This window comes from Podarcis erhardii (genome assembly GCF_964252035.2).
Source record: "Podarcis erhardii genome assembly, chromosome: 7".
In the NCBI taxonomy this organism is placed as follows: Eukaryota; Metazoa; Chordata; class Lepidosauria; order Squamata; family Lacertidae; genus Podarcis; species Podarcis erhardii.
In genome coordinates, this window is record NC_138511.1 from 61,580,771 (window position 1) to 61,606,504 (window position 25,734).

General features: G+C 44.9%; 3 protein-coding genes across 8 annotated transcripts in view; 2 read left to right on the top strand and 1 right to left on the bottom strand.

Moving 5' to 3' along the window:
* The window catches only part of COL16A1 (collagen type XVI alpha 1 chain), a 130,144-nt gene extending 128,432 nt beyond the window's left edge, over positions 1-1,712 (top strand). For all 5 annotated transcript variants that reach the window (XM_081870356.1, XM_081870357.1, XM_081870359.1 and 2 more), the window contains one exon: positions 32-1,712. In XM_081870356.1, the coding sequence (XP_081726482.1) occupies positions 32-234 (203 nt within the window). In that variant the 3' untranslated portion in view covers positions 235-1,712. The remainder of the gene's footprint in view (positions 1-31) is intronic.
* Positions 1-25,734, bottom strand: part of TINAGL1 (tubulointerstitial nephritis antigen like 1) — a 203,240-nt gene that overhangs the window by 134,682 nt on the left and 42,824 nt on the right. The gene's annotated exons all lie outside the window — the stretch shown is intronic.
* Positions 6,145-16,458, top strand: PEF1 (penta-EF-hand domain containing 1). 2 transcript variants are annotated; one of them, XM_081870435.1, is made up of 5 exons: positions 6,145-6,360; positions 9,694-9,979; positions 11,738-11,893; positions 14,015-14,158; positions 15,400-16,458. In XM_081870435.1, exons 1-5 carry the CDS (start codon positions 6,334-6,336, stop codon positions 15,627-15,629), a joined length of 843 nt encoding a protein of 280 aa, XP_081726561.1. In that variant the 5' UTR covers positions 6,145-6,333; the 3' UTR covers positions 15,630-16,458. The 2 variants fall into 2 exon arrangements, with proteins under 2 accessions (XP_081726561.1, XP_081726560.1); XM_081870434.1 differs by having other exon boundaries at positions 6,149-6,360; positions 11,735-11,893.

The window sequence follows — 25,734 nt, forward strand, 5'->3', positions numbered from 1 at the left end:
AATGGCCCTCTTTCTCATTTCTTCTCTGCAGGGATACAAGGACCACCAGGGTATGGCAAGATTGGTCTTCCAGGACCTATGGGACAGCAGGGCATCCCAGGTATCCCAGGACCCCCAGGCATTACAGGGCCGCCTGGAAAAACAGGTCACTGCAACCCTTCAGATTGCTTCGGCATGATGCCTCTGGAACAGCCAATGTATCAGCCCAAAAACATGAAGGGGCCTTTAGGCTGAAGCACTAACAGGTTTTCTTCTACAAAGGACTCCATTGGGATTCGCCAAAGTTCTGGTCCTTGTGACTAGTCGTGAATGATTATTTTTTCATTGTTGTTAATATTTTGACTATATTTTTTTTCGCCAGTGGGGTTCAACCGTTCATAATGATATTTTGTTTTTGTTTTTTGTTTCAAAGACAATGATCCAAGCATGTGTGGCTGTGTGTATGTTTGCCTCAGTATTCTAAAGGGAAGTTGATTTTGTCATCTGTGTTCAGCAAAATACATTTCAAAATAATGCTTCAGTCTTTCAATTGCTGTGGGCAAATAATGGGTAGATTACTTCCACACCTCTTCTGTTCGTTAGGAATGAATTATTAGCCTTTCAACAATATGTGCAGGTGCATATTCCAGCAGGAAATTCCAGTAGCTGTGCAAAAAATGTGGAAGTGCTCCTATTGTTAAGTTCAACAGAACTTGTGTGAATAGGCATCTTTGTCATAAGTTTAGGTTAAAACTTGAAAGAATGTGGAGGGGTGGATATGGAGGGTGGAGTTCTAAAATGGAATTAACATTGAAATTCTGTGTGTGCCTACTCTGTATTAAGCCCCATAAATTGACCGAGACTTGCTCCCAGATGAACATTGGAGCTGAACAATACTGAACCTTAGTTATTCTGTCTGCAGCAAAAAATGGCAGACACTCCTGCATCTAAAAATAACTGAAAAATCAGTTCTATGTGACACACACACACACACACACCATTTTGTGTATTATGATGTAATTACATTTTTGTCCAAATGAGCAAAATTCTGGTTTCTTCCATTTCTATTGTACGCAATGTGAAACTTGGCCAGGGGCAAGGGAGAGGGATTGTACCTTTTTAATATACTGGAATCAGTGACTTTTCTTTAATGTTACTGGAACATCAGTTGTTTACTTTTCATAAAATATATTTTTCACTCAAAAAAAAAAGACCAAACAATGCTTATCCAAAGTTAAAGATTTTACTGACTGCTGGAATCTCTGGGCATTACAATTGGGAGATTTTAGAGTCAGATGAGAAACTGCGGTCAAACATCACTTTTGCTCCCCCTTAAAATAAACACACCACACCCCTTCATGGTAACCAGCTCTTCATGCAATGGCATACTGGGGAAATGTGGATTTTAAAAAAAAATGCTCAAAAATTCCCCCCTCCCAAAAATCCTCTTGTTCTTATATGCCTTCAGACCTCAAATTACTTTATTTTGGAAATAAGAACTGGCTACCAAGCAAGCTGTTTGTGTTGCTATGTAGCTTCTGTCAGCTATTCCTAGACTTAAAGCTAACTAGGTTAGAGTAATTGTGAGCATCTCATTGCAATAGAGGTTTACATGAAATATGCCCCTTAACGGTCCTGGTAGAGGAGAGTAAGTAGTGGAGTCTTTCCTCAGCTGAAGAACCTTTCCTAATGGTTAGCCATTCTATTTAAATAAATGATGCCTTGTTTCCTAATTGGTATTTGGCTCACTTTCATTTCAACCCTTTGGCTCACATGCTGTGTTTAAACCTAGCAGATTACAACACACTTTTATGCCGTTCCGTGAACAATGTCCATTTACCAAATGGACTCTGCAGCAGGAAACAGGCAGAGAACGGCAAGAATTCTTGTTTGACAACCTGCTTTGGTCCTTTTGTTAGAAAACAAGGGTTGTGATTAGAAATAATGGTTGCAATTACAAAATCTTGGCTCCAAACATGAAAATATGGTGGTTAAGTAAGGCTACACTAGCTCAATCACACAAGGGAGGGTTTTCTCCTGTTCTTTTTTCTGAACAATCTAAAACTTAGTTTGACAATTTACACACAAATCTCTTGTCTCTTTAATTAGAGGGAGACCACTTTCACCAAATCTAGATGAATCTGAAATCATACTCTGATACTCCAGGATATATGAAATTGCAATAACCTTGTTCTTGAATGAAATGGATTCATTTCACAATAATTTTTAGGCTAGACTACTGAAATTGCATTGTGTGTGCAAGTATCTTGGACAGTCTGGGAAATCAGCTTCTGTCTTCTGCATTAAAAGACAGGATGTTGATCTTCACTCATAAAAGCCTAAAAGTTTTTGCCCCTAAATACTTAAGAAGCTGCCATTATATAGCCCATTGCAAACAGCATAGCCTCTTGAAGTAAGAATCAGTGCATTTAACAAATTTAAATCACATCCTCTCCAAAAACTTATAGTAGCTCATGATCTAATGTGTACCATTGGATATTGGACTTGGAGCCACAACTGCAGGATCAGTATTCTTACTGAAACACATAATTGAATTAACATTGCAGTTAAATAAAACAAGATTTTTAAAAAGAGAGATAAAAAATATAATTAACATCAATGTAATTTATAAAATATAGTTATATATCATAATACAGCTCAATACATCTTATGCAAAACAAGGCAATGGGAATAATAGACACTGGGAGCAAATGACATTATAGCTTCCGAAAAACTCATCTGAACAAGAAGTCTTAACGTCAAGAAGAATCACTGGGCAAATGTCCCATAGCTTTGGAGCCACCAAAGAGAAAGCAATGTAACTTTTACTGGTCTTGCATCCAGTGCTTTTTTTCTGGGGGTACTCGAGGGTACACAGTACCGGCACCTCCCCCCCAAAAACGTTAAAACTGTGGCACTTACTATAACAACTTCATGGTGAGTACTGGCACCTTTTTTTCTTTTCTTTTTAAAAAAACACTGCTTACATCACTTAAACATAAAGCTTTGAGCAGGGAATCCATTCAAGATCCTTAAAAAAGCAGCAAGGGGTGTGCCTAGGGATTTCTGGTCACCTGAAGATGCATGAACAGACCTTTGAGACACCCAAGGACCATGAGAACCATTCCCCACTGCAACCCTGGATCGGTGCTGCTAGAGGATAGGCAATTTATTTGTCTGACAGAACTGGCACAGAAATCTGCACACTTTCCAAATACACAGGAAGACAGCTTTTAATTTTAGTTTGTTTCATTATTGTACCAGAGTGCCAATGACAGTCGCTCAGAAAGCAGCAGATACAAGATCAGAGCATTTCAGGAAATTGAGTTTCATTTAAAAAGTAAACAAAATAGAAATTTGACATTTATGATGAAGGCTGTCCAGAGAAGGAAAGGAAAGAGAGAAGGGTGAGAAGTGATTCCACCAAGAGCCTTTTAACCATGCATTCAGGTGAATGGAAGTTGAAAGGGGGTAGGACACACATGCCCATGTTTGTTGGGTGCCAGGATTGGATATTCACACTCCCATCCCAAACAGTGGAAAGGTGCAAAGAACTTCTCTCTGTGTAGTAGTGATTCAGGTAGGAGTCATTTTTCCATTGGCGGAAAAGCATACCAACACCATTTCAGGTGCCTGTCCTTCTCTGCTCTTTTAAATATGGCAGCTATTTTGTGTTATGCAACACACCCCACAACAACCAATTTGTGACTGGCACCCACAGCACTTTCTCAAAATTCCAGATGTGTCCACTGTCCCAAAAATGTTGGAAAGGCATGGACTCTGGTTGGGTTGGGAGATTAAGATTAACAGAATCATAGAATTGTAGAGTTGGATGAGACCCAAGGGTCATCTATTCCACCATCCCATGGAATGCAGAAATCTCAACTAAAGATTTCATGACAGAAGGCTGAAAAGGCAAACTTGATTGCCTTATATTGCTTGGGGGGGGGGCGGCGACAACTCACACATCCTCCAATTCACGTTAACCTGAAACTGGGCTTCACATTTTTAAGTTTGGACATATTGAAGCCCCAAAGCACGGATGGCTTAAGATTTCTCATTGCCTTTAGGCAGATGTGTCGCTTTCTCCCCCCAAATGATGCAACATCAGCTTTCCAAGCACAGCAGTAACTACTTTTCAGTGGGATATGGCTTCTTATGGAAATTATCTGCAAGCAACTGTTTTTTCACTTCTTTTAAGCTCTGTTGGAATGGCTATGGATTTAATGCTAAAACATGAATATTCTCAATGGAGGGCTGACCTTCAGACTGATGATCATTCTTTTGTCTTTTGGAAGGCACAAAATTCACCCCCTTTTCTGGAACTCAGGCTGTGCCACTGTTTCTTAAAAGGTAAAGGTAAAGGTGTGACAACCATATGTCAGGAGTGCTCTGATGGTGTTTCCTGCTTGGCAGGGGGTTGGACTCGATGGCCCTTGTGGTCTCTTCCAACTCTATGATTCTATGATTCTATGTACCCCTGCCCGTACAGGCCAGTCGTGTCCGACTCTAGGATTGTGCACCCATCTCACTTAAGAGGCCGGGGGCCAGCGCTGTCCGCAGACACTTCCAGGTCACGTAGCCAGCATGACGAAGCTGCTCTGGCGAGCCAGCACCAGCGCAGCACACGGAAACGCCATTTACCTTCCCGCTATAAAGCGGTACCTATTTATCTACTTGCACTTAAGGGTGCTTTCGAACTGCTAGGTGGGCAGGAGCTGGGACCGAACGACGGGAGCTCACCCCGCCACGGGGATTCAAACTGCTGACCATGCGATCGGCAAGTCCTAGGTGCTGAGGTTTTACCCACAGCGCCACCCGTGTCCCTGCCACCGTTTCTTAGCATCAGGATAAATCTAAAAAGAAAGTATAAAGAGACTTCTCATTATTTATTTATTTATTTATTTATGAATGTCTTCCTCTGGAAGCGAGAGTGGAGCTGGGATTCCAGACTAAGGCTATATTATTAGTATTATATTATTAGTATTATAGTATTAATCATGGCAAGACCCATTTCTACAACCACCTGCAGTTCAGTGGTTTGGAGGTATAAAGATACACACCCAGCTGGGAGCTGTAAAAAGCGAGGCAAGTAGAACATATTTCTCTGGCATACAGGAGTCATTGAGTTAAGGGTTTTTGGGGGCAGTTACAGCTTTTGATTACAAAGACTCTCCAAAGGATAGGGAGGTCCTAGAGCAGTGCTACATAAAATTTTATATATATATATATATATATATATATGCAGGTTTTGGTGTCCTCGGGTGTCTTCCCGTGTAAAAGTTGGGGTGTCTAGGCGACGTTTCGACGAGGTCTCACTCGTCATCTTCAGGCTGGTGCTTTCGGCTTCTTGTTACTGGAACAGAGCAGGATCTCAGTGTTTGAGTTCCTATAAATACTGTAGAGGGGGTGTGGTGTATAGCCTCCAATGTTCTGGGCAGAGAGGAAGTTCCCAGGCTAGTGTGCCTTTTCTTCTTTTGTTCCTTAATTACTTGAGAGATATCTTGAGTGATTTCTTGAGTGATATCCTGAGTACCACTTAGGTGGGTCATTAGGTGTGGATTAGTTGTTAAAGTCTTTGTGTCTTGACCTCTTGAACTTTGTGAAGAGTTTTCCTGAGAAGATGGCTGTACTGTACTTAGTTGTGCTCTGGCTTGGCTTCGTGTATAGGGGCGAGCTGTGGTTTTGTGGCTTGTGTCAGCCAGATCTGTGTAGGGATTGCAGGGGGGTGCAGCATCCGGAGGACACCCGAGGACACCAAAACCTGCATTCCTGTACCCGTGAAAATCTACGAAAGCATATATATATATATATATATATATATATATATATATATATATATATATATATATATATATAATTTTTCTTTAAAAAGTGCACAAGAAATAAAGATTTTTAAAAATAGTTAAAACTACAAATCAGCCTTCAGTTAATATGCCTGCTCGAATAAAGAATGATTTGTTGTTATATTTTGCTATTACTTCTGTTTGTATAATGCCACGGTGGCTCTTCGCTACTCAACCGCCCTGAGGTAAAAGCGAGGGAAGCGGAAGCGGCTCTTAGCAACGGTCGGCAACGGCTGAGGGGGCGGGGCTACGAGCTCTTCCCCGCGCACCAGCACCTCCCTCCCCTCCCCGGGAAAAAGAAGGCCCGCTTTTCTTTTTATGGACTTCCTCAGTCACAGGACCCCGCCCACGGTGGGTGACTGACGGGAGCTCGGCCCAAGTCCGCGGGAGGCTCAGCAAGCCTGTCCGCCAATTGGCTGCGTCAGTAGGCGGTACCAAAGCGGAAAGGCGTGGACGTGCCAGCGGCAGAGAGGAGGGGGCGGTGGCCCGAGCGGCTGTGAAAAGCTCAATGGCGGCCAGCTACCCGTATGGGCAGGTAAGCGAGCGAGGGAGGAGCGCCGACCGCCTTCTCCTGCCCCCTGCCGAGGGGAGCCTCCCGGGGGATGACGGCCCCATCTGCTGCCTAGGCGACGGAGCGTTTCCGGGGGAAGGGGGAGTTGGACGTTGCCTAGGGAACGGGGAGTGGGAGAGGACCCAGGAGTCCGGGGCGATGGAGATAGGAGTCTGGAGGGGGGAAACGTACGCAGACAGGAAGCGCATCTCTCCCAGAGTGACGTCATTGCCGGCGTGGGCCTGTGAGGTGACATCATGGTTAGGCTCGAGTGCAAAGGATTCATTGGAGGAGATGTTGGGGAAGGGTCGGAAGCGTCTGGCCTGATCACTTGGGTGATCAGAGGAGAGCTGGTGTAGCAGAGTGACAGGCAGCACTGTCCTGTAGGTGTTTACTCAGAAATAATAATAATAATAATAATAACAACAACAACAATAATTTTCTTATTTATACCTTGCCTATCTGGCTGGGTTTCCCCAACCACTCTGGGCATCATACAGCATATAAAAATTTGCAAAACATCAGTTATTTTAAAAAATCCTGATACAGGGCTGCCTTCAGATGTCTTCTAAAAGTCAGATAATTGTTTATTTCCTTGACATCTGATGGGAGGGCATTCCACGGGGCAGGGGCCACTACCGAGAAGTCCCACCGTGATCAGTAGGGCTTGGTCCCTAATAAGTGTATTTAGGAAAGAGGCTCAGCTGCACATAGTAACCTCCTGGACTGAATCTCAGCTGTTCCACCAGGCAACCTTGGCCTCTGAAATCTGCCAGTGGCTGCCCTTGCATGGGTATGGTGGGAAATGAAAAGGTGGCTGCTTCAGTGTTGTAATATGGCTGGGATTGGCCTGGGGCAAGCTGCTTCTCTTTCAGCCCCAGCCCCCCACCCCCAAGAATAGTGACCTATTTAATAGTTATTATGGGGATTAACATGGAATTATTTAAGCACCCCAAGACATTAAGCTATGAACCAGGAAGTCCTTGGTTTGACTTTCACCTCTGGCCCTGTACTCACTACATTAGCTACTCTCTTTCAGCCTCTGCTTCTCCCATTTACAATATAGAGATGGTAATACTGGCCTGCTTTATAGGGTTGTTGCAAAACTGAAAAGAGCCAGAGAAATGCTTGATGGTGGTATGATGATACCTTAGCTGGTTAGAGCATGGTGCTGATAATGCCAAGATTGCAGGTTTGGTCCCCGGAATGGGACAGCTGCATATTTCTGCATTGCAGGAGTTGGACTAGATGATCCTCAGGGTCCCTTCCAACTCTTTGATCTGTAAACAGAGTCATTGCTTATTACTCCTGAGGGAGAGTGCCTAGGGAGCATAGCTGCTATAGTTGTGTTAGGAGAGCAAAGTCCTGACAAGCAGTACATGTTACATAGGAACGAGAGAAGCTTCATTTCACAAATCCCTCTTTCCTGGGCAGCATGCCCCCCCCCCATCACACCTGTCTTGGCCACCAGAGCCAGAGACTGTAAGAGACAGCAGGTAGGAACCTCTGGCCTGCGGCAGACGTAACAGTTCACAGCTTCAAGAGTCCATGAGATTTAGCTGCACAGTGATTCTTCTTGGAACAATGAAAAGTGGGGGGACCATTGTCTATTTTAGTGTGTGTTGTAAATTATGTTGCAAGCCACCCTGGGTACTTTGCTTAGTAAGTGTGGTAAAAATACTCCAAAATAAACTGTTGGAGTCTCCCAGTGTCCTTTCCTCTGTCATGTCCACTCAGTCTGACCCAGCTATGTATATGGTGCCCTTGCTAGCCAAGTGCTGTCAGTCTTGATGTGCAGTGGTCTTCCTTGACATGCACACACACTAAGCTCGTCCCTAGCCAAATGCAAGATTCCTCCCTCGTTTCCTTTGTCTTTCCTCTCTCTTTGTTTTGGCTTTGCTGGCCACCTTTCTCTGCTTACATCACACATATAGAACCTTTGACCCTTCACATGTTGCAGTCTGAGCAAAGATTGCCAGTGGCCAGGGATGATGGGAGCTGTAATTCAGCAACATAGAGGGCCAAACCTACCCCAAATGAAAGGTGTTAATGCTTGATGCACTTGTTGGTGGTGTTAGTTATCTTTGGTGACTAAGAGACATGTGCTGGAGTCCTTTGATCAAACACGTTTGGAAGCTTCTCTTCACCTCTCCTCCACTGTGTAGAAGAGGCTCTGTGGTGTCAGGGCTGCAAAGTCGTCTCCTACTCTGCCTGTTCAGCAGGTTAAGCAGAGAATCATTGCTTCCTGGGCCATTGGGTTCAGCTGTGGCCTTGGGATTTTCCATGTACTGAGACACCCCAAATGCAAGTTCTTCTTACTATGCCACTGACAGCAGTGCTGGAGATGTGGCACTACCTGATTTTTGCAATATTTCATGCAAATTCCTTGCCTATAAGTAACTGTGCAGCAACATCATTGCAAAAACCTTCCCCCCCCCCCAAGACCTTGGACTCTAAATCCTGGGAGCCATCCCTGCTACTCTGCTGGTTTCTCAGGGTCTTATTCCTTATCCCTGATTAATTAGTCCAAAATATCTTATCAGACCCAGTTTTGAAGTTTTATTTACTACATTTCTAATGTAGCACTCAGTGATATATTCCCCCCCCCTCTCTCTCACACACACACACACTTTATCATTCACAAGAACCTTGTGATGTAGATAGAGAGGACTTATCCAGACTTCCATTTGTGCCATGATTTGTAGGCATAAGACCATGTTTTCCAGGCATGGATCCAAGCAGGGCTGCTGTTGTTTTTGTCCCACCAAGAAGACTCTTTTACCACTGAATTGGAACAAACATCAGTTGAGTTTTACGTGGCTTGATGTTTGTTCCAGTTCAGCAGTAAACAGCAGGTTTTCCTGGGGGAAGCAATGGTAAGGAAAAAAACCAAACTGCTCAGAAAGCACAGACCTGTGCCTACAAATTGCAGCACAAACGGAAGTCTAGATAAGCCCAGAGACTGATTGGATCAAGGTCGTACAGTATGCTTCTTGCCTGAGTGGGGTGGTTGGACCCAGGACTCTCTCGTCCTGTTCTGACTGTCTGACCACCACTCCATACTGATTGTACATACTCATAGTTCCTTCCATGCATTGGTAGTGCCACTCTGCACTCAATCCAGGACTATTGGGTTAATCTCTCTGCATTATATTATCTTAACTATGCACTGGGAATGCATAGACCCCTCTCCCATCATTGCATATTAATGGGGTGTAGAAATCAACTCATTCCCCTCTCCCATCATTGCATATTAATGGGGTGTAGAAATCAACTCATTCCCCCTGCCACTTTCATAGCCTTTTCCTTTTCCTGTAGGGTTACCCTGGTTCTGCAGGACAAGCTCCAGGTGCTCCGCAAGGCAACTATCCCGGAGGAGGCCAGTATGGAGGTGGGGTTACTCCTGGCAGCTCCTATGGTGGACCAGCGCCTGGTGGTCCCTATGGGCCACCCTCAAGCGGAGGACCTTATGGCCACCCTTCCTCTGGGCCTCCTGGTGGAATGTATGGAGGAGGCCCAGCACCAGGAGGACCTTATGGGCAACCCTCTACCAATCCATATGGTGCTCCTCAGCCTGGCCCCTATGGGGCAGTAGGTCCTGGAGGTGAGTGCTAAAAGAGCTTAGAGCTGTTCTGATGACTATGTGCTTTCAGGTGGATTAGTAGTGTTCATGACACACAAATTCATTAAATGTTCCATATTTTTAATCTATAGCCTTTAAATCTGGGTGGGTATTGTTTTTGTTTGTTTCTGTGTTAGGTGTTTTTGTGTTTTTATATTGTAAACTGCGCTGTGATCCTTGGATGAAAGGTGGTATCAAAATTTAATCAATCATCATCATCATCATGGGGAGGAGGTCTAATGGATTGTCATATGGGGCGTGCTTTCTGAATTCAAATGACATGGTACTCCATGTCTTGTCTGAATGATGCCACCTGCTTTTCTGGGGCTGCTGGTGTGTATAGCCCTGTTTTCTTGCTAATGAAATTTTATACCAAATTCTTTCTTTGAAAAAGTATTCTTGGCAAGACCTCAAAGCCAAACCTTCTGTGGTGTGGTGCTTTTCTTCCCTTCCCATTATAGGGTTGACACACAGTCATGCACATCTCCATAATTACCTGCAGTTTCTTCCACCCATGTGCTGTTCATGCCATACTGTATCTGGGCTTCAGATTCTTGATACGAAGTTTCAATTTGGGATCTAAAAACTTGGAATTTGTCACTTTAAATATCAACACTAGGAGACAAGAAATGGCAAACCATACCTGAAAATACATTAGTTCATGCCACTATGATGTAGTGGTTAGTGTGTCAGGTTAGGGCCTGGGAAACCAGGGTTCAAATCCTCACTCAGTGATGAAGCTCATTGGGCCACCTTGGGCCAGTCACTGCCTCTCAGCCTAATCTACCTCGCAGGTGAAATGAGGAGAGGCAGAAACATGGACGCTGGCTTGAACTCCTCAGAGAAAATGATGGAATATAAATTAAATAAATAAAGGTACATGTGGTCTTTAATTGCAATGGTGGGCTTTCTCTCAGACGAACACTGGTCAAACCCCAGCCGGGGAAACTTTTGTAAATTTGAAAAGAATGTAAACTTCTCTCTCTCACACACACATTTTGTTAGCACACCACAAATACCATTTTGCAAGGCTGAGTGAAGCTTGTGTTTTGCAGATGTCACATTTCTGCCTCCCCTTTCCCAAATCTCCCAAGATTCACTTTCTTCTACTTACAAAGCGTTTCAAGCACCCAAGCGTCTATCTTTGGCATCTATCATATAAAGGGCCTCTTGGTGTGCAGCTGGAGCCCTTGACTCGAGTTTTGCACCGCAGCGTTGGAGAAGCAGTCGCTAATTGAATTATTCATCTCCATTTAGATAGGCAGTTGAGAAAGACTGCATTATTTAAGGTTCCAAGGTGGGAGCCAAAAGGCACTGAAGCTGCCACCCTGAGTGGCGGAAATAAAAGTTTATGGCTGTGCATCTGTCTCCTGGAACTGGGTAGCATTTACATCCTGCTGAAACAACACACCTTCCGCATGTTTGCACTCAACTTTACAAACTATCTAAAGAGATCCCATTTATTTCCCTTCTGTTTTTACAAGGCTTTGCATCCCAGCTCCTGCTGGGGGGGGTTGAGCCGTCTTCCGCAGGATTAATAACTTGGCTATTAAAAAAAACCTTTTAGAAAACAATGGCTGACTCAGCGGGCATGAGAGAGGGCCTGTCCAATCCCTGTTGCTCTAGCTGCCAAAAATCTGCTGAGCTAAAAGCTTACTGCCGGTGGCAATGGGCGCTTGCCATGCCTTGATGAATGGCCATGCGTTTCTCCTAATTTGTGTTCTGCCCTTTCCCCAGCAGGGAACATCCCCCCAGGTGTGGACCCAGAAGCCTTCTCTTGGTTCCAGAGTGTGGATGCTGACCAAAGTGGCTACATCTCAGTTAAAGAACTCAGGCAAGCCCTTGTCAACTCCAACTGGTCCGCCTTCAATGAGGAAACTTGCTCAATGATGATGAGTGAGTCCAGATGTTGATGATTCACATCAAATGTGCTTGGAGTGGGAGGGGTCTGGAATGTTAATCTCTCACAATACTCTGTACTTTGGTATGGTGACTAAGACATGTGGAAATAGACAATTCTGGAAGACGCAATACAAGATTTTCTTTTAAAATACTTGTATCAGGGGCTGGGGACTTTTCTGCTGACAGTTTCCCTTTGAAGTTGAAAATATAGATGTGCCCTGCATCAACATATGTGTGAATTTGTGCCAGAATGCAAACATCAGTTTAAAAACTGTTCTTGTTATCCGAGGGGACTCAAAACTTCATAGCAGATGCCCACTTTCCTGATCCTTCTTCAGGTTCTAATTCTCAAAATAGAAGAATATGGAACTATCAAAAGGGACAAGATGCACTAGGCTGGCAAAGCATTGCTAATCGCTAGCAGGCCCACATGATCGGAAGCCAGAGTGGATCAAATGTGAACCAGTTCAGAGACCATTTTGGTAATGAAGGTGCAGGGTAACCTCAGCACCATCCTCAACCAAAATTGCAAAGTGGAATCATTTTGTTGTTGTTGTTGTTGTAAGGATTGCCACATACAGTAATGTGTGCCAGGGGTTGCCATTTTAGCACCCACTGGCATGCATGTACTTGGCACTCACAGATTTCCCTTCCCTGCTCCTCCCCTCTGCTGAAATTAGGCTCAAAAGAAGTATTCTGTTGTGACCAATGAAACAGGTTGTGGTGTGTGTGCTTCATTTCACAGGGAAACTGTCCACAACATTTTCTCTGATTTGCAACTCTGCTCACAGGCCCCAAAAGGCTGACAAACCCTGATTATGCAGAGTGCATTGAACACTTGAAATGAGCTGTATAAATGCCAAGGCTGTTTGATGTTCTTCAGTTGTGCTTGAAGTTCATGGATTCCCATGCTTGCCTTCCTCAGAAACATGAGGTGCACGTTTCATCTCCCTCATCATCATTATCCCTCATTATTATTATTTCATTTTTGTCCTGCCATTCCTCCCAAAGGAGCTCAGGACAACCATAGAGCATTTGCAATAAGACATAATTAAGACCCAACAAAAACTAAAACAATTAAGGGATATATTTTCAAAATTTCACAATTCCATCTTCTAAACGTATCACCCATCAAATACTAACCCCCTGGGTGAACAAAAGTGCCTATAGATTTCATCGGCATGTTGGCAATGTGGGGAACAGCTGCTCTTCACCAAGAAGGGAGTTCCATAATCAAGGTGCTGCCACAGAGGAGGCCCTGCTGCAGGCTGCCACCATTACCCCCAGGCCACACTTGCCAGCAGGGCCACCTGCCAGGTTTCCCTTGCTAGCCTTAAGGCTCAAACTGGTTAGCATTGGAGGAGGCAGGTATTTTAAAGTCCTTAGCCCCTGAGCTATTTAGGGCTTTGTATGCCAGTACCAGAACTGCATCTGGTGGCTCACAGGCAGCCAGTAGAAAGCTTTTAGGACTAGTGATTCATGGTCCCATCTTGCTGTCCCTCTCAACAACCTGGCAGCTGCATTTTGCATCAGCCGCAGCTCCTGGACTGTCTTCAAGGGTAGTTCAACATAGACTACATTGCAGTAATTAAAATGGGAATAGTCCACATAGTAAATGTTAGAGAGTGTGTGCTTTTTTCCAGACCATCCTGCTGAAACAGTAATTGAGTTTAATATCTTCTGTAGTCTTCAAAAGATCCTCCAACCTTGTTTGTGGAAAGCATTAGTGTCCTAGTGGCAGCACAACCCTAAGAACAACCCCATGCTTGTCCTTGCTGCTGGCATGTGGCATGCGGAACGTATTGTGAAGAATTTCATGTTACACTGGAGACAGACAATAGTTCTTAGAGGGCTGAAAGCAATGTGATATATACTCTGCTTTACACACATTGTTTGGTCTCAAGCTTTCCTCTGGTCAAACAGATTTTGCTGGGTTTTGAAACACTGCACAAATCTGGTGGAGCAGAGGCAAAAGTAGGATTAAATGCCTCTCTTGTGTCGCCTTCAGTTCTTGGGGCTGTGTTGCAAGGCGGGTATTCTGTCTCTGGTTTTGAGTCAGCAAGTATATGGGACCACTGCTCAGTGCTCCACTCTTTTTTTTTACTGCCTCTGCAGACATGTTTGATAAAACCAAATCTGGGCGAATTGATCTCTATGGGTTCTCGGCCCTGTGGCGTTTCATCCAGCAGTGGCGGAATCTCTTCCAGCAGTACGACCGCGACCAGTCAGGAAGCATTAATTGTAATGAGCTTCACCAAGGTAAGACAAAACGAGGCAACAGTCCTTAAAGCCTCAAGAGGCTGTTCATGATCTCTAATGCTGCTGGAGAGTAGCTGTTTTTAGGCAGAGGTCTGTTCAGATTGTTGCTTTCAGGCTCAGAGGCCATTCCAAAACAATTGTGAAGAACAGACTGAGGTTTCCGCCATGGTTAATGAGAGTTCCCCCAGTCAGGTAATCTCTTGTGTCCCTCTGCTTCTAGGCTGAACCATCCAGCCTTCTGTTGAACTGCTGACACAATCCAGATCCCCAATAACTGTGATGAGATTGAATCAATGGAACAAGCTAAAGCAGCCTTTGCCAACCTGGTGCCTTCCAGATGTTTTGGACTACAACTCCCATCAGCTGGCAATGGCCGAGCCTAAAACCTAGTAAACTGACAAATGTGAAGTTTTTGCATCAGGCAATTATGCCTCTTGCTGTGTCTGGAGAGCAGATGAGCTGATTTCTTCAGAAAGCTTTGACAGCAGAACAGTGACTCATTGGACTTATGTGGTTCCTCGAGAGGGGAGCCATAGCTCAGTGGGAGGCTGCATACGCCTCATGTGAGAGGTTCCCAGTTCAGCCCCTGACGTCTTCCAAGTAGGGTTGAACAAGTCCCCATCTGAAGCCCTGGAGAGCTGGCATCAGTCATTGCAGACAACACTGAGCTTGATGGATTCTGAGTAATGCAGCTTTTTCTAGCAGTCTCCGTAGGTTCATGAGAACCGAAATCCAAGTCCCTAGTTAAGTTATCTGGAGTGCCTTGGGGCTAGGCTTGGAAATGGAGAAAGAACTGGTCTAAGAAGAAGCTGAGCAGACACAGAGTTAGCACTGGTTAGATGATGTGCCAAAAGAGGAGTGCGAAAAAAATGCATCATCAGGGACCGCTGAAAAACGTAGCCATGTAGAAATACTGGCATGGTTCTTGGGTGCTTGAACGCTCAGTTCTGAGTGACTCAAGAAAGGCCATCTTGTCTCAGTGTTATGTTAGTATTTGGGTGAGAAGAAAAAAGTTTAGCACTTGGGCAGTTAATGGTGATAATAATAACTATTATTATTGTTATAGCATTTTACCCTCCTCTTCAGCAGGAAAGATTCCCAGAGTAGCTTACAAAGATCACTCATAAGACAACATTCATAATAAGACTAATAACAGCTGCGAATCATTTGTGACTTCCACCCATGACTGTGTGAAGCGTGGATTCTCATTTATTCTCTCTCCCTGCCCTCTGTTCTCCTAGCACTCTCCCAAATGGGCTACAGCCTGAGTCCCCAGTTTTCCCAGCTGCTGCTCTCCCGTTACTCACCGAAGGCTGCCAATCCTGGTATCCAGCTGGACCGCTTCATCCAAATCTGCACCTTGCTCCAGTCCCTGACCGAAGCCTTCCGGGAAAAGGATACTGGCATGACGGGCAACGTACGACTCAACTACGAAGACTTCCTTACGATCTCGACCGCTTGCGTGTTGTGAGAGCCAGGGGTATTGATTTTGTTGGTGATCCCACTGGTGGCTGGTGGCATTTCCTTCCACAGAAGGAAGGACCACTTTGTCCGGAGGACATTGTGTTGCAAAGGAAAATGAAATTGCCCTTCTCCATCACACCAGTGTAATGCCAGATGCTTAAGCTAGGTGGATTCTTGGAAAGGGTTTGGTTTGATTGCATTGAAACAGCTGCCTCTTATAGCCACTAGAGGGTGAGCCACAAACACCAAGTCAGACTGTCTGTGCCAGGCAGCTCTGCAGCACCCCCACTACCCTCTTCCTGAGTTCTCTCCTCTTCCCCCACTCAACCATCCCGCCAAGAAGTTAGAGAAGTTGGTTGCCAAGAAGTCTGAATAGAGCTTCTTGGTCCTAAATTGCCCTTCTGTAGTTTGCATGTGCAACCTGTAATCGCCAAAGCAGAAAACAACACCTAGGGAAGAAAATTGGGTTCCATGCTTTTGTGTCGACAGCAGCCAAAATTCCTGCATTCCATGACATCCATGCCAAGTGCAGCTCCCTTCTTTGCCACTAGATGGGGAGACTATCAGCCAAGATTCCAGACTTCTTCTTTTTTCTGGGGAGGGTCTTTTCCCCTGAAGGCTTGACCTTCTGGTTAATGTGTCCCGGCAGATTTCTTTTTGCATTGCTAAAGTGCAAAGTCCCTTGCCAACTGCTCACTTGGCACTTCTCAGTTATTTTCTCAGTTGCCAACACGTTGCTTGTGATTTTTGTAAAGGCCAAAATCATAGATAAAGATGTGTCAGAAAGAGATTTATACCCAGGTAAAACTCTGTACAATAAAGGACCCTAAACACTCTCTTCCCCTTCTGTGTGTTTCTTTCGTGCATGAGAACTGTACAAAATACTGTGGGGATAAAATGGGATGGCCTAATAGAAAACCACCTTGAGCTGCTTTGTGGATGGCTAGGATGCAAATGATGTTAGATAGAAAGCACCTGGAAGTGGGTGATATAATCCTCAAACCTGCCCTTTGGCAAGAGAGAGTCTGCCATTTCAACACAGAAGTGTGGAATTCCATGTGGCAAACAGCCGGGTTCTCTTCTTTTTATATTGAGTATCCAGCCCTTGTGGTTCCAGAAAATAACTATGAAGCACACTAAGGCATCGGATTCACAGGCCAGAGGAGAGCTGGGCAGGCGGTGATACTTCAGACAGTACCTGATTTTTCTCCCATGACCAATTATCTGGGCTTCTGCATCCTCCTACCACCTGCCCAATGTTCTTTCCTTGCAAAAAAAGCAGCCATGCATGTTGAATTTCATACATTAGTTTACGCTGCTTTAAATTGTTCTTTTTAAGGGGCCAGGGGCCATACCTCTGGCAGGGCTGGCTGAGGCTGGTCAGGGATGAGGGGAAAGGCATTTGTTTTCATGACTTCCCATCTGCCGAGTCCTGGCATTCAGGGCCTACTTAGCCCAAGGCAGAGGGGCTAACTGTAGTTTTGAGTTGTACCCTCACCAGGAAGGTGATGGGCACAAAACTTGAAAATCCTTATTAACAAAACACCATATCCTTCCACAGATAATAAATGGTTGGTGTCTCTGATGGTGGCACCAGAAGGAGCAACTCCCTCTGTGGCTCAAAAACTGATGTCTAGATGGTGCCTTTGTCTGCCTCCTGATCTCTCTCAGGGGACACTTGCTGGCTCCGTGCCAAACAGCTCCCTTCTGCCTCTAGACATGGAAGTAGCATCTAGGTTCCATGTTGACCCTTGAGAACACACTGACTGCAGCCACACTCATCCAATCTGCACAATTTGTTTTGAGGGCTCAAACCCTCTTTCCGTCGCAGGGTAGAGCAAGTTCCCCAGGCAAAGAACAGGCCCCTTGTACCAAGCCCATTTCCCAGCCCCTTTTCTCACTTTTGGCCAAGATAATTGAGGTACACCCAGACTCAGGAAGGTTTGGGGGTTTTTAGGTAGTTTGAGAACTTCTGTCAGATTGGTCTGGTGCCTTCTGGATGGAGAATTTCGCAGCCACAGAAACAGCAGGAGAAAGCAGCTTTAAGCTATTGCTGTAATTTCTCTTGCAAAAACAAACCAGGGGGAGAGGAGGAATCCGCCATGCAAATGATGAGATTAACTTTTAGCTTTGGAAGAAAATTGAACTGCTAATTACTCTTTCAGCTCTTAACGAGCAGCCTCTTCATTAGGCACGGTGTGCGGTTCTGGCTACTGTGCCAGGCAGTTGGCTTTCCTGGTAGCCTGAGAGCTGCACTTCTAGCATAAAATCACTGCCTTTGCAGCAGAGCAAATAATTCCCACTTGTGCATTTCCAAGAACTCCTGGCGGTTTATGCATTGGCTCACCAGATGCAAGTTGTTTATTTTCACCTCCCTGCAGACATAATGTCAAAAGCAATCTCTGCCTGGAACTCTTTTCTTCCCACTCATCTCAAACAAAGAATTTGTATTTAGAGAAGCAAAGGTAGGCGAGAAATAACAGCGTAGATTAGTGGACTGAGGTGCTTGGTGAATGGATCTCTGTCCGTGGAGTAGTGACAGAGGTGGGGGGCAGGATGTTATGAATGCCTACCCACTCTTGCAAATTGGATGCCCTTACCTTGAATTTCCTGCTTTAAAATGTTTCTGCATTTCCTCCAAAATTTACATAGTTGTGACACACTTCCCCCATCCCAGCTAAATTAAAATGGCGAGCACCTTTCCTTCTTACACCTAAAATGTTTGCATTCAGAGTATGTATCTAAAAGAGCTGCCTGCCTTTCTGTATGAATCACTAAGGTATTTAACTTGAAAATGAGGGGTGAGCTCTGAGCAGTGACTCCTACGGAGACACAACAGGCACCCTTTGAGAGCAATTTCACTATACATCTAGTGATTGGATTGTTCAGTTGCACACAATACAGAGACACAGTATAAGTTACACACACTTTATAGTTATTTCTCACAGCATAGGATGGGAATTACTGGTTTAATTCTTTTACTGATGGTCTTATCTTGCAAACCTGGAGCATGCATCTAGATGGTGCAGAGGAAACCTAAGATTCTTAAAACAAAACAAATTCCTTCCAGTAGCACCTTAAAGACCAACTAAGTCAGTTCTTGGTATGAGCTTTCGTGTGCATGCACACTTCTTCAGATACACTGAAACAGAAGCTTCCAGACCCTTCTATATAGTGAGAAGGTGGGGAGGGGTATTACTCAGAAGGGTGGTGGGAATGGGTGATTGGCAGATAGCTGTGATGAGCCTGTTGACGACTCTTAACGACTGCAATAGGTCTTACAGGAAAAAGCAAGGGGTGAAAAGGTGAAAAATGGCTTTGTCATGTATAATGAGATAAGAATCCAAGGTCTTTGTTCAGACCAGGTTTCTCCATGGTTTTAAGTTTGGTGATAAGTTGTAATTCAGCAGCTTCTCTTTCCAGTCTATTTCTGAAATTCCTTTTCCTGTAAGATCTATTGCAGTCGTTAAGAGTCGTCAACAGGCTCATCACAGCTATCTGCCAATCACCCATTCCCACCACCCTTCTGAGTAATACCCCTCCCCACCTTCTCACTATATAGAAGGGTCTGGAAACTTCTGTTTCAGTGTATCTGAAGAAGTGTGCATGCACACGAAAACTCATACCAAGAACTGACTTAGTTGGTCTTTAAGGTGCTACTGGAAGGAATTTGTTTTGTTTTGACTATGGCAGACCAACACGGCTACCTATCTGTAACTAAGATTCTTAGTGGGTCTACTGGAGAAGTAGATTGGCAGTGTGAGAATTGGTTCCATTTTTAAAAAAAAGTAAAGCTTTTTTCCCTAACCCACACCTTTTCTGGGAGCACTTATGTACACTCATGCCTGGCAGTAGGTCCCATTGAATTCAGTTGGAGTCCATTCTGAGTAGATATGCATAGGGCTGCACTATTAAATTATTCAGAGACAGGATAACGTTGGTTTGGATGGGTTAGAGGCGTTTGCAAGGAACTAAGCTCTGTCTTTCGTGCCTTCATTTTATATCTGTTGTAGACTGAGAGGTGTTCCTCAGCGTCAGTACCACTTTTGCAAAGAATTCCCCTGCTTTGATGGTGGAACAGCTGCTTGCAAGCTGTCTTCCAGGGCACCTGGACATTCCTCACTGGTCAGAAGAACAGCCAGTAGGACTAACTCCCCTGAAAGAGAGTCTGATTTTTCTTCTGCCAAGCACAGATGCAAGATTATGCTGGGTGCATTCTAGGACAGCAGTAGAACTGGGAGGATTTATTAGTAATTTGCTGAAAGAATTTCATTGGATGGGTAAGATTGTATGAATCCCAGTGGTTTAACGAAAATGCAAAGAATTCTCCCCCTACTCCATTCCAGCACTTCCAAACCCTGAAATGTGTGTTCTGCAGTAACTCTCATGTAGATTTGCAATTCTTTATGTAAGTAATCTCAATGTATCACTCTGGGTGCAGTGCAGCAGGTAGCTGGATCCACCTTGAGCCATCATTTTGTACCTGGTTTCAGTTGTGAATGACACATTTCTAGCAAAAAATAAAATACACCACATGAGTCTGAAGTCTGTGCCTATCCTAGGCCACTCTCCCCTTCGTGGATTTCCCACGTGCATCTGCTTGGCCACTGTGAGAACAGAGTGTTCGACTACAGAGTCCATCAGCCTGATCCATCAGAGCTCTTCTTATGGCCTTTTGCTCTTTGATGGTAGAAGGAAAGGCTGAGCAGGTCCTAGTCAATTCCCCACATCAGTTGAGGGTCCCCACTACAACGCAGGCTAGAATCCTCTGCACACCTATAGGGTCCATTACAAGAGGTAGAAAGGATCCCTTAAAGACAGGAGTTTTAAGGTTTTGGAGCTTTTCTGTATGTGATTTGTTTTTCTTTTCCTTCAATTATTTATATTAACGCTTTCCCCTTACCTTAACGAAAGCACCTGAGGCAACTCATCAGTGTGAAAAAGCAATGCACAGCCAAATTAAAAACTAATGGGCAGGAATCAACTCTTTCTCCTGCATCTCAGAGAGGTAACTGATGCTCTTTTTTTTTCTCAGCCCCTTTGTAATCAAGACCTCTTTCTCACACAACAAAGTGAGTGGCTGAAGGAAGGGTGCAGATAATTAAACCCAGGGCACTTAAATGCTCTTGCATACAAACAGTGGGTTGTATCTAGGGTTAGTCTACTCAGAACAAACCCACTGAAAATAATGGCATGGCTAACCTCAGCCAATTTCAATGGGTTTACTCTGGATTGTCCTCAAGTGGTTGTGTGAGCTGTTTTCCCCATCTAGAAATGTACATCAGGAGCAGTAGGGCATGAAGGGAAAGGGCTCAGTGGTCAGCCACCGGCTTTGCATCCCAAAGGCCCCGTGGTTTGTTTGTTTTTTGGCATCGCTTGATGGGGCAGGGAAGGCCCCATCAGAAACTTTGGAGAATTGCTGCCTATCAACTTAGAACATGTTGAGTTACGTGGACCAAAGGTATGACTAAGTAGAGCAGGGGTAGGCAAACTAAGACCCGGGGGCCGGATCTGGCCCAACTGCCTTCTCAATCCGGCCCGCGGACGGTCCAGGAATCAGTGTGTTTTTACATGAGTAGAACGTCTCCTTTTATTTAAAATGCATCTCTGGGGCATAGGAATTCATTCTTCTTCTTTTTTCAAAATATAGCCCACCCACCCCACAAGGTCTGAGGGACAGTGGCCCGGCCCCCTGCTGAAAAAGTTTGCTGACTACCTGAGGTAGAATATACCTTCTTGATTTCCTTTTAAGGCAACACTGCCCTCTAGTGGCTACGGGTGCCCGGCTTCCTGACAGCTGCATTCTTAAGTGTCACACCGTCCAAGCAAATTGCTTTGTACCACTTAATTCTGCTGAGTGTATACACTAGCCCTGAATCTCCCTTTCCCTCAGTGTTTCAGCACAAGCTTTGCATGCAAAAGGTTGTAAGTCTGATCTCTGGAATCTCCAAGGAGGGTTTGGAACAACCCCATCTTAGGCCCTGAAGAGTCAGTGCAAAGGCAGACAATATTGGCAGAGACGGTATAAGGCTGCTTCCTGTATTCCTATGACAACCAAACAGCGCACATTTCAGGGCCAAAGCGGGGTGGGGGGAGGGATTGGCAGATTTAAAAGAGGAAATTACCTCCTGCTCACAATAAGCTGTAATCATATTCGCCCTAAAATGTCCTCCGTATCATACTTTTCTTGAAAGCATCATTTTATTCCCAGCCAGAGTAATGCCATGGGCAAGGTTCCCCAAATTTCTCATAGAAGGAGCACACTTGTTATGTGGAAACTAAAGGGATGCTTTGCTGTTACACTAATTTTCAGTGAAACAGTAAGAGCTACTCGCCCTCAGAGGCTATGCCCCGTGCTCTTTCTGCAGGAGTCGCTGATCTTGAATACAAAAGTGCAAGCCCAGAGCAGTAACTCACACAAAGCACAACCACCAACCTCCTCTGAGAGCGGGTGTTTATGAGGTATTGGGAATGACTGTGCGATTGAGCTTATCTGATGCAGCAGAATTACATGTATGTGCTCACATCTGGCAAAGGAGGAAGCTAAGGTGCAGCAGTGGCTCAAGTCCAGTTGCCTGCCTACTGAGATGATCAGGAGAAACTTTGCTTCCATCAGAGGAACAATAGGGGATGACATTGGACGGGGTGTTTTAAGGGGCCTCGGCTATTGAACTCCTTCCTGTAGGAAAGCCGCATGGGACCCACACTGCAGTGTTTCAAGGCTCTTTACAAATGGTTCTGTCGGGCTTTTAGTTTAGAATGACCCTCATTTCCTCTGTTGCCGTTGGAATTGTGTTGTGCCCCCCCCTCCCGCTGCTCCACCTTTTATGTTTTTATTTCTATTCATTCTTTATTGGATTCTTGGTTTTTATTTTGCTGCCTTTTTTTACCTCATAAGCCACTTTGGAAAGGTCTTTTTGGCAGAAAAGAGCCTGGAAGTATAAATAAGTAGGGCTGTGGTAGACTAGCCTCCAAACGAGGAGGTAATTTGGGCTCCAGGGAACTTTTAATAATTTGATTTACGTTCTTGCTCCAGGAACACAGCTTGGGAATTAGCAACTTAGAGGAACCGATGCCATGTCTCTGGCGGCAAATAGCAGGGGTTTTATAGATTTCTCTGTGTGATATGCATCCCTACTCAAAAAGAAATAAATACATTAGTCTCTACAACCCTAGTACTGGGGACATGGCCAGTTTTTCTTTCCCTCCTCTTCTCCCCCGCCTTCCCCCCCCCCCTTTAGGATAATCTGGTATCTTCAAAATCTTTATGTGCTGCAAACACCTTCTGCAAATGCCTCCAAAGAGTGTCAGTGGGCACCTTCTAACCTTTTTTTCACAAGTACTGCTCAGCCTTTTTTTAGCGTAAGACACAGGGAGGGGTGAAGTGTTTACCTTGCCAATTTCTAGCACCTCTGTCCATGGTGCTGAATATGATTTGCTAAGAATGCGTTGGCAGCAATCACAGAAATTCAAAAATGGAATTGGTATAGGAAGCACCTGTGTCTGTAGTACAAGGGTGATCCAGATGCTGCTGGACTCCATCTCCCAACAGCCCCAGTGACCAATAGCTAGGGATGGTGGGAGTTGTAGTCCAGCAACATCTGGAGGGCACTGGGTTGGCTGGCAGTACAGAGAAAGAATCATAGAATGGTAGAGTTGGAAGGTGTCACAAGGGTCATCTAGTCCAACCTCCTGCAATTCAGGAATCTTTCTGCAATGTGGGGCTTGAACCCACAACCTAGAGATTAAGAGCCTCATACTCTTACCAACTGAGCTAAGAAGCCGGCTGCTCATGCCATGTGTACTGCTATTTATGGGCAACTCTTCCCTATTTGTAATACAGACTCTTAGCACCACATGAACTGAGTCTCATGAACAAAATGCTAGTCCAGGCAAAGGCGTTGTTGTCTTCTGCTGTTCATTTCAGTGGAGTTTCAATAGAGAAGCTCCCTGGGGATGGTGTCCCACGACTTCTCCCTGCCTCCTAGATCCAAGTATGCTACTTTGTCCCAGCCTGCGCTCACTCTCTAAGCAGCTAATGCACAGCCTCGGCTATAAAGATTTCTTTGCTGCATCAGCTCCGCTCTGTGACCTGTGGGTGGTCTTCTCCCGCTTGCCACATTCATCACGCCAGCTCGGCACACAGCAGAATTTTGCTTAAAGCTGCAGAAACAAGGGAGGAGAAGCCTAATTCCATCTGCTGTAGTGACTCCCAGCCGGAGATCCTTCGAACCCCATTAAAGATGCTCACTCCTTCAGTCGACCCCTCCAGCTGCAGCCAGCAAAGGGACTGTCACAGAAGGAAGGGACTGATAAGAGAAATGGAAGCTAATTCCAGGTATAAGTCTTGTCAAGGAGGGCTATCTAACACCACCAGGAGATGGGTATTTTCTGAATAAATCATCTCTCTGTTAGGGATTTTGCCTCTAATAATTGGGAGGGGTTCTTATTTATTTTCTGCTCTTGTACCATCAGAATCACTGGCTCATCTCTTCAAGAAGTGATCCTGTCTTGAAAAACTCTTGTCTTGCATGACACAGTAAACTATCATTTACCAGGGTTGTGCGAATGTACAAACTCCCAGAGAGGGGTTGCTTTGCCCCCCCCCCTCTCTCTCACACACACACTTTATTCCTGTACCATGCTGAACTAAGCCAAGGTTTGGTTTAGCTCTCTCCTCACTAGCCACAGGCTGTAGTCACGGATAAACCTTGGTTTACTGTGTTGCATGAACCAAGTTGCAAACACCTCAGAGAGGATGCAGAAGAGGTCAGATCGATCTCTGTTAAAATAATAGCTCTAGCTGAGTCTGTTAAGTGTCACTTTGCATGACAAAAGAGTACAGGAGACTGGCTGCCACAGAAACTACTAGCTGGAGATGCTTCCAGAAGGGGGTAGGCTTCCCCTCCCATGGCCGAAGGTGATGTCATTGCTTAGTGTGAGAGAACAATGGTCCTGAGGCAGTCTTAGTCTGGGCTGGAGAGGCCTGGACTGCTTCCTTCGCTGAATCCAAAAGTCACCTCTAGAAGCCTAATGGAGGAACACAGATAAGCACAGCATCAAAGCAAGCCAATTAGCATATTTCAAAGCAAATGAATATAAACATATATGAGCTCATTCTTGCAACAGCTACCAATTAGTTTTGAGGTTATCCTGACTACCAATATGGCATTTGCAGGCCTTCCGGAACATTTCACCTTTGCTTTAACGAAAAATCTCATCAGTTGCGGTTGCTATGGAGGTGTGGTGATGCAAATTCTGCCTTAAAGTAACATATATCTATCTAATAAATGGAGCCTTTGACTGCAGCAGTGGAAACTGCTGGTCACATTAAATGCCAAGAGCATTTGTTGGCCCGCAGCTAGTGTGACATTTTCCAAAGCCTCTCAAGGGATGAAGGAGCAAAGGCACCTGACATTTCCATGGAAGCAATGAATCATTATCTCCTAGCAAGGCGCAATTACCAATTCATGGTGAGGAAGGCACTGAAGACCTGAGACCTTCAGCCCTCTTGCAATCTCTTCTCAGGCAGTTGTGGTTGCAATGAGAAGCTGTATAGGTCAATGGGTATGTGGCTTTTTGTTTTTTATTCGGCACCTGGGGGCATGAAAGACTATGCAAGCTTTTGAGGTATGTGTGTGAAACCATTACAAATGAAGCTTGAATTCTTTAAATTGTTCCTTGCTGCTATCAGTTCTCGTTCCTCCCAAACCAAGGTGGGTTCATGTGCGAAGTGGAGGACAGATTAATGGGTTTAAAAGAGAATGAGACAGATTCATGAAGGATAAGGCTATCAGTGCCTTCTAACCCTGATGGAGATATTCTACCTCCACTGTTGGAGAAAGTGCTTCTGAATACCAGTTAGGCAGAAAGGGTTGATGCACTCAGATCCTGTTTGCAGGCTTCCTATAGGAATCTGGTTGGCCACTATGAGAACAGGATATTTTTTTTAGAACACCTACCAGCTACTGATCCATCATGTGTCCGGTGAATTTTTGACTTGCGTTGCTAACAACTTCATCTCTCAAAAGGTGGAGGAACGAATGAGGGGATCTGCTATCCTAGACTTCATAATCCTCACCAGCAGAGGAAAAACTGATCACTGAAATGAA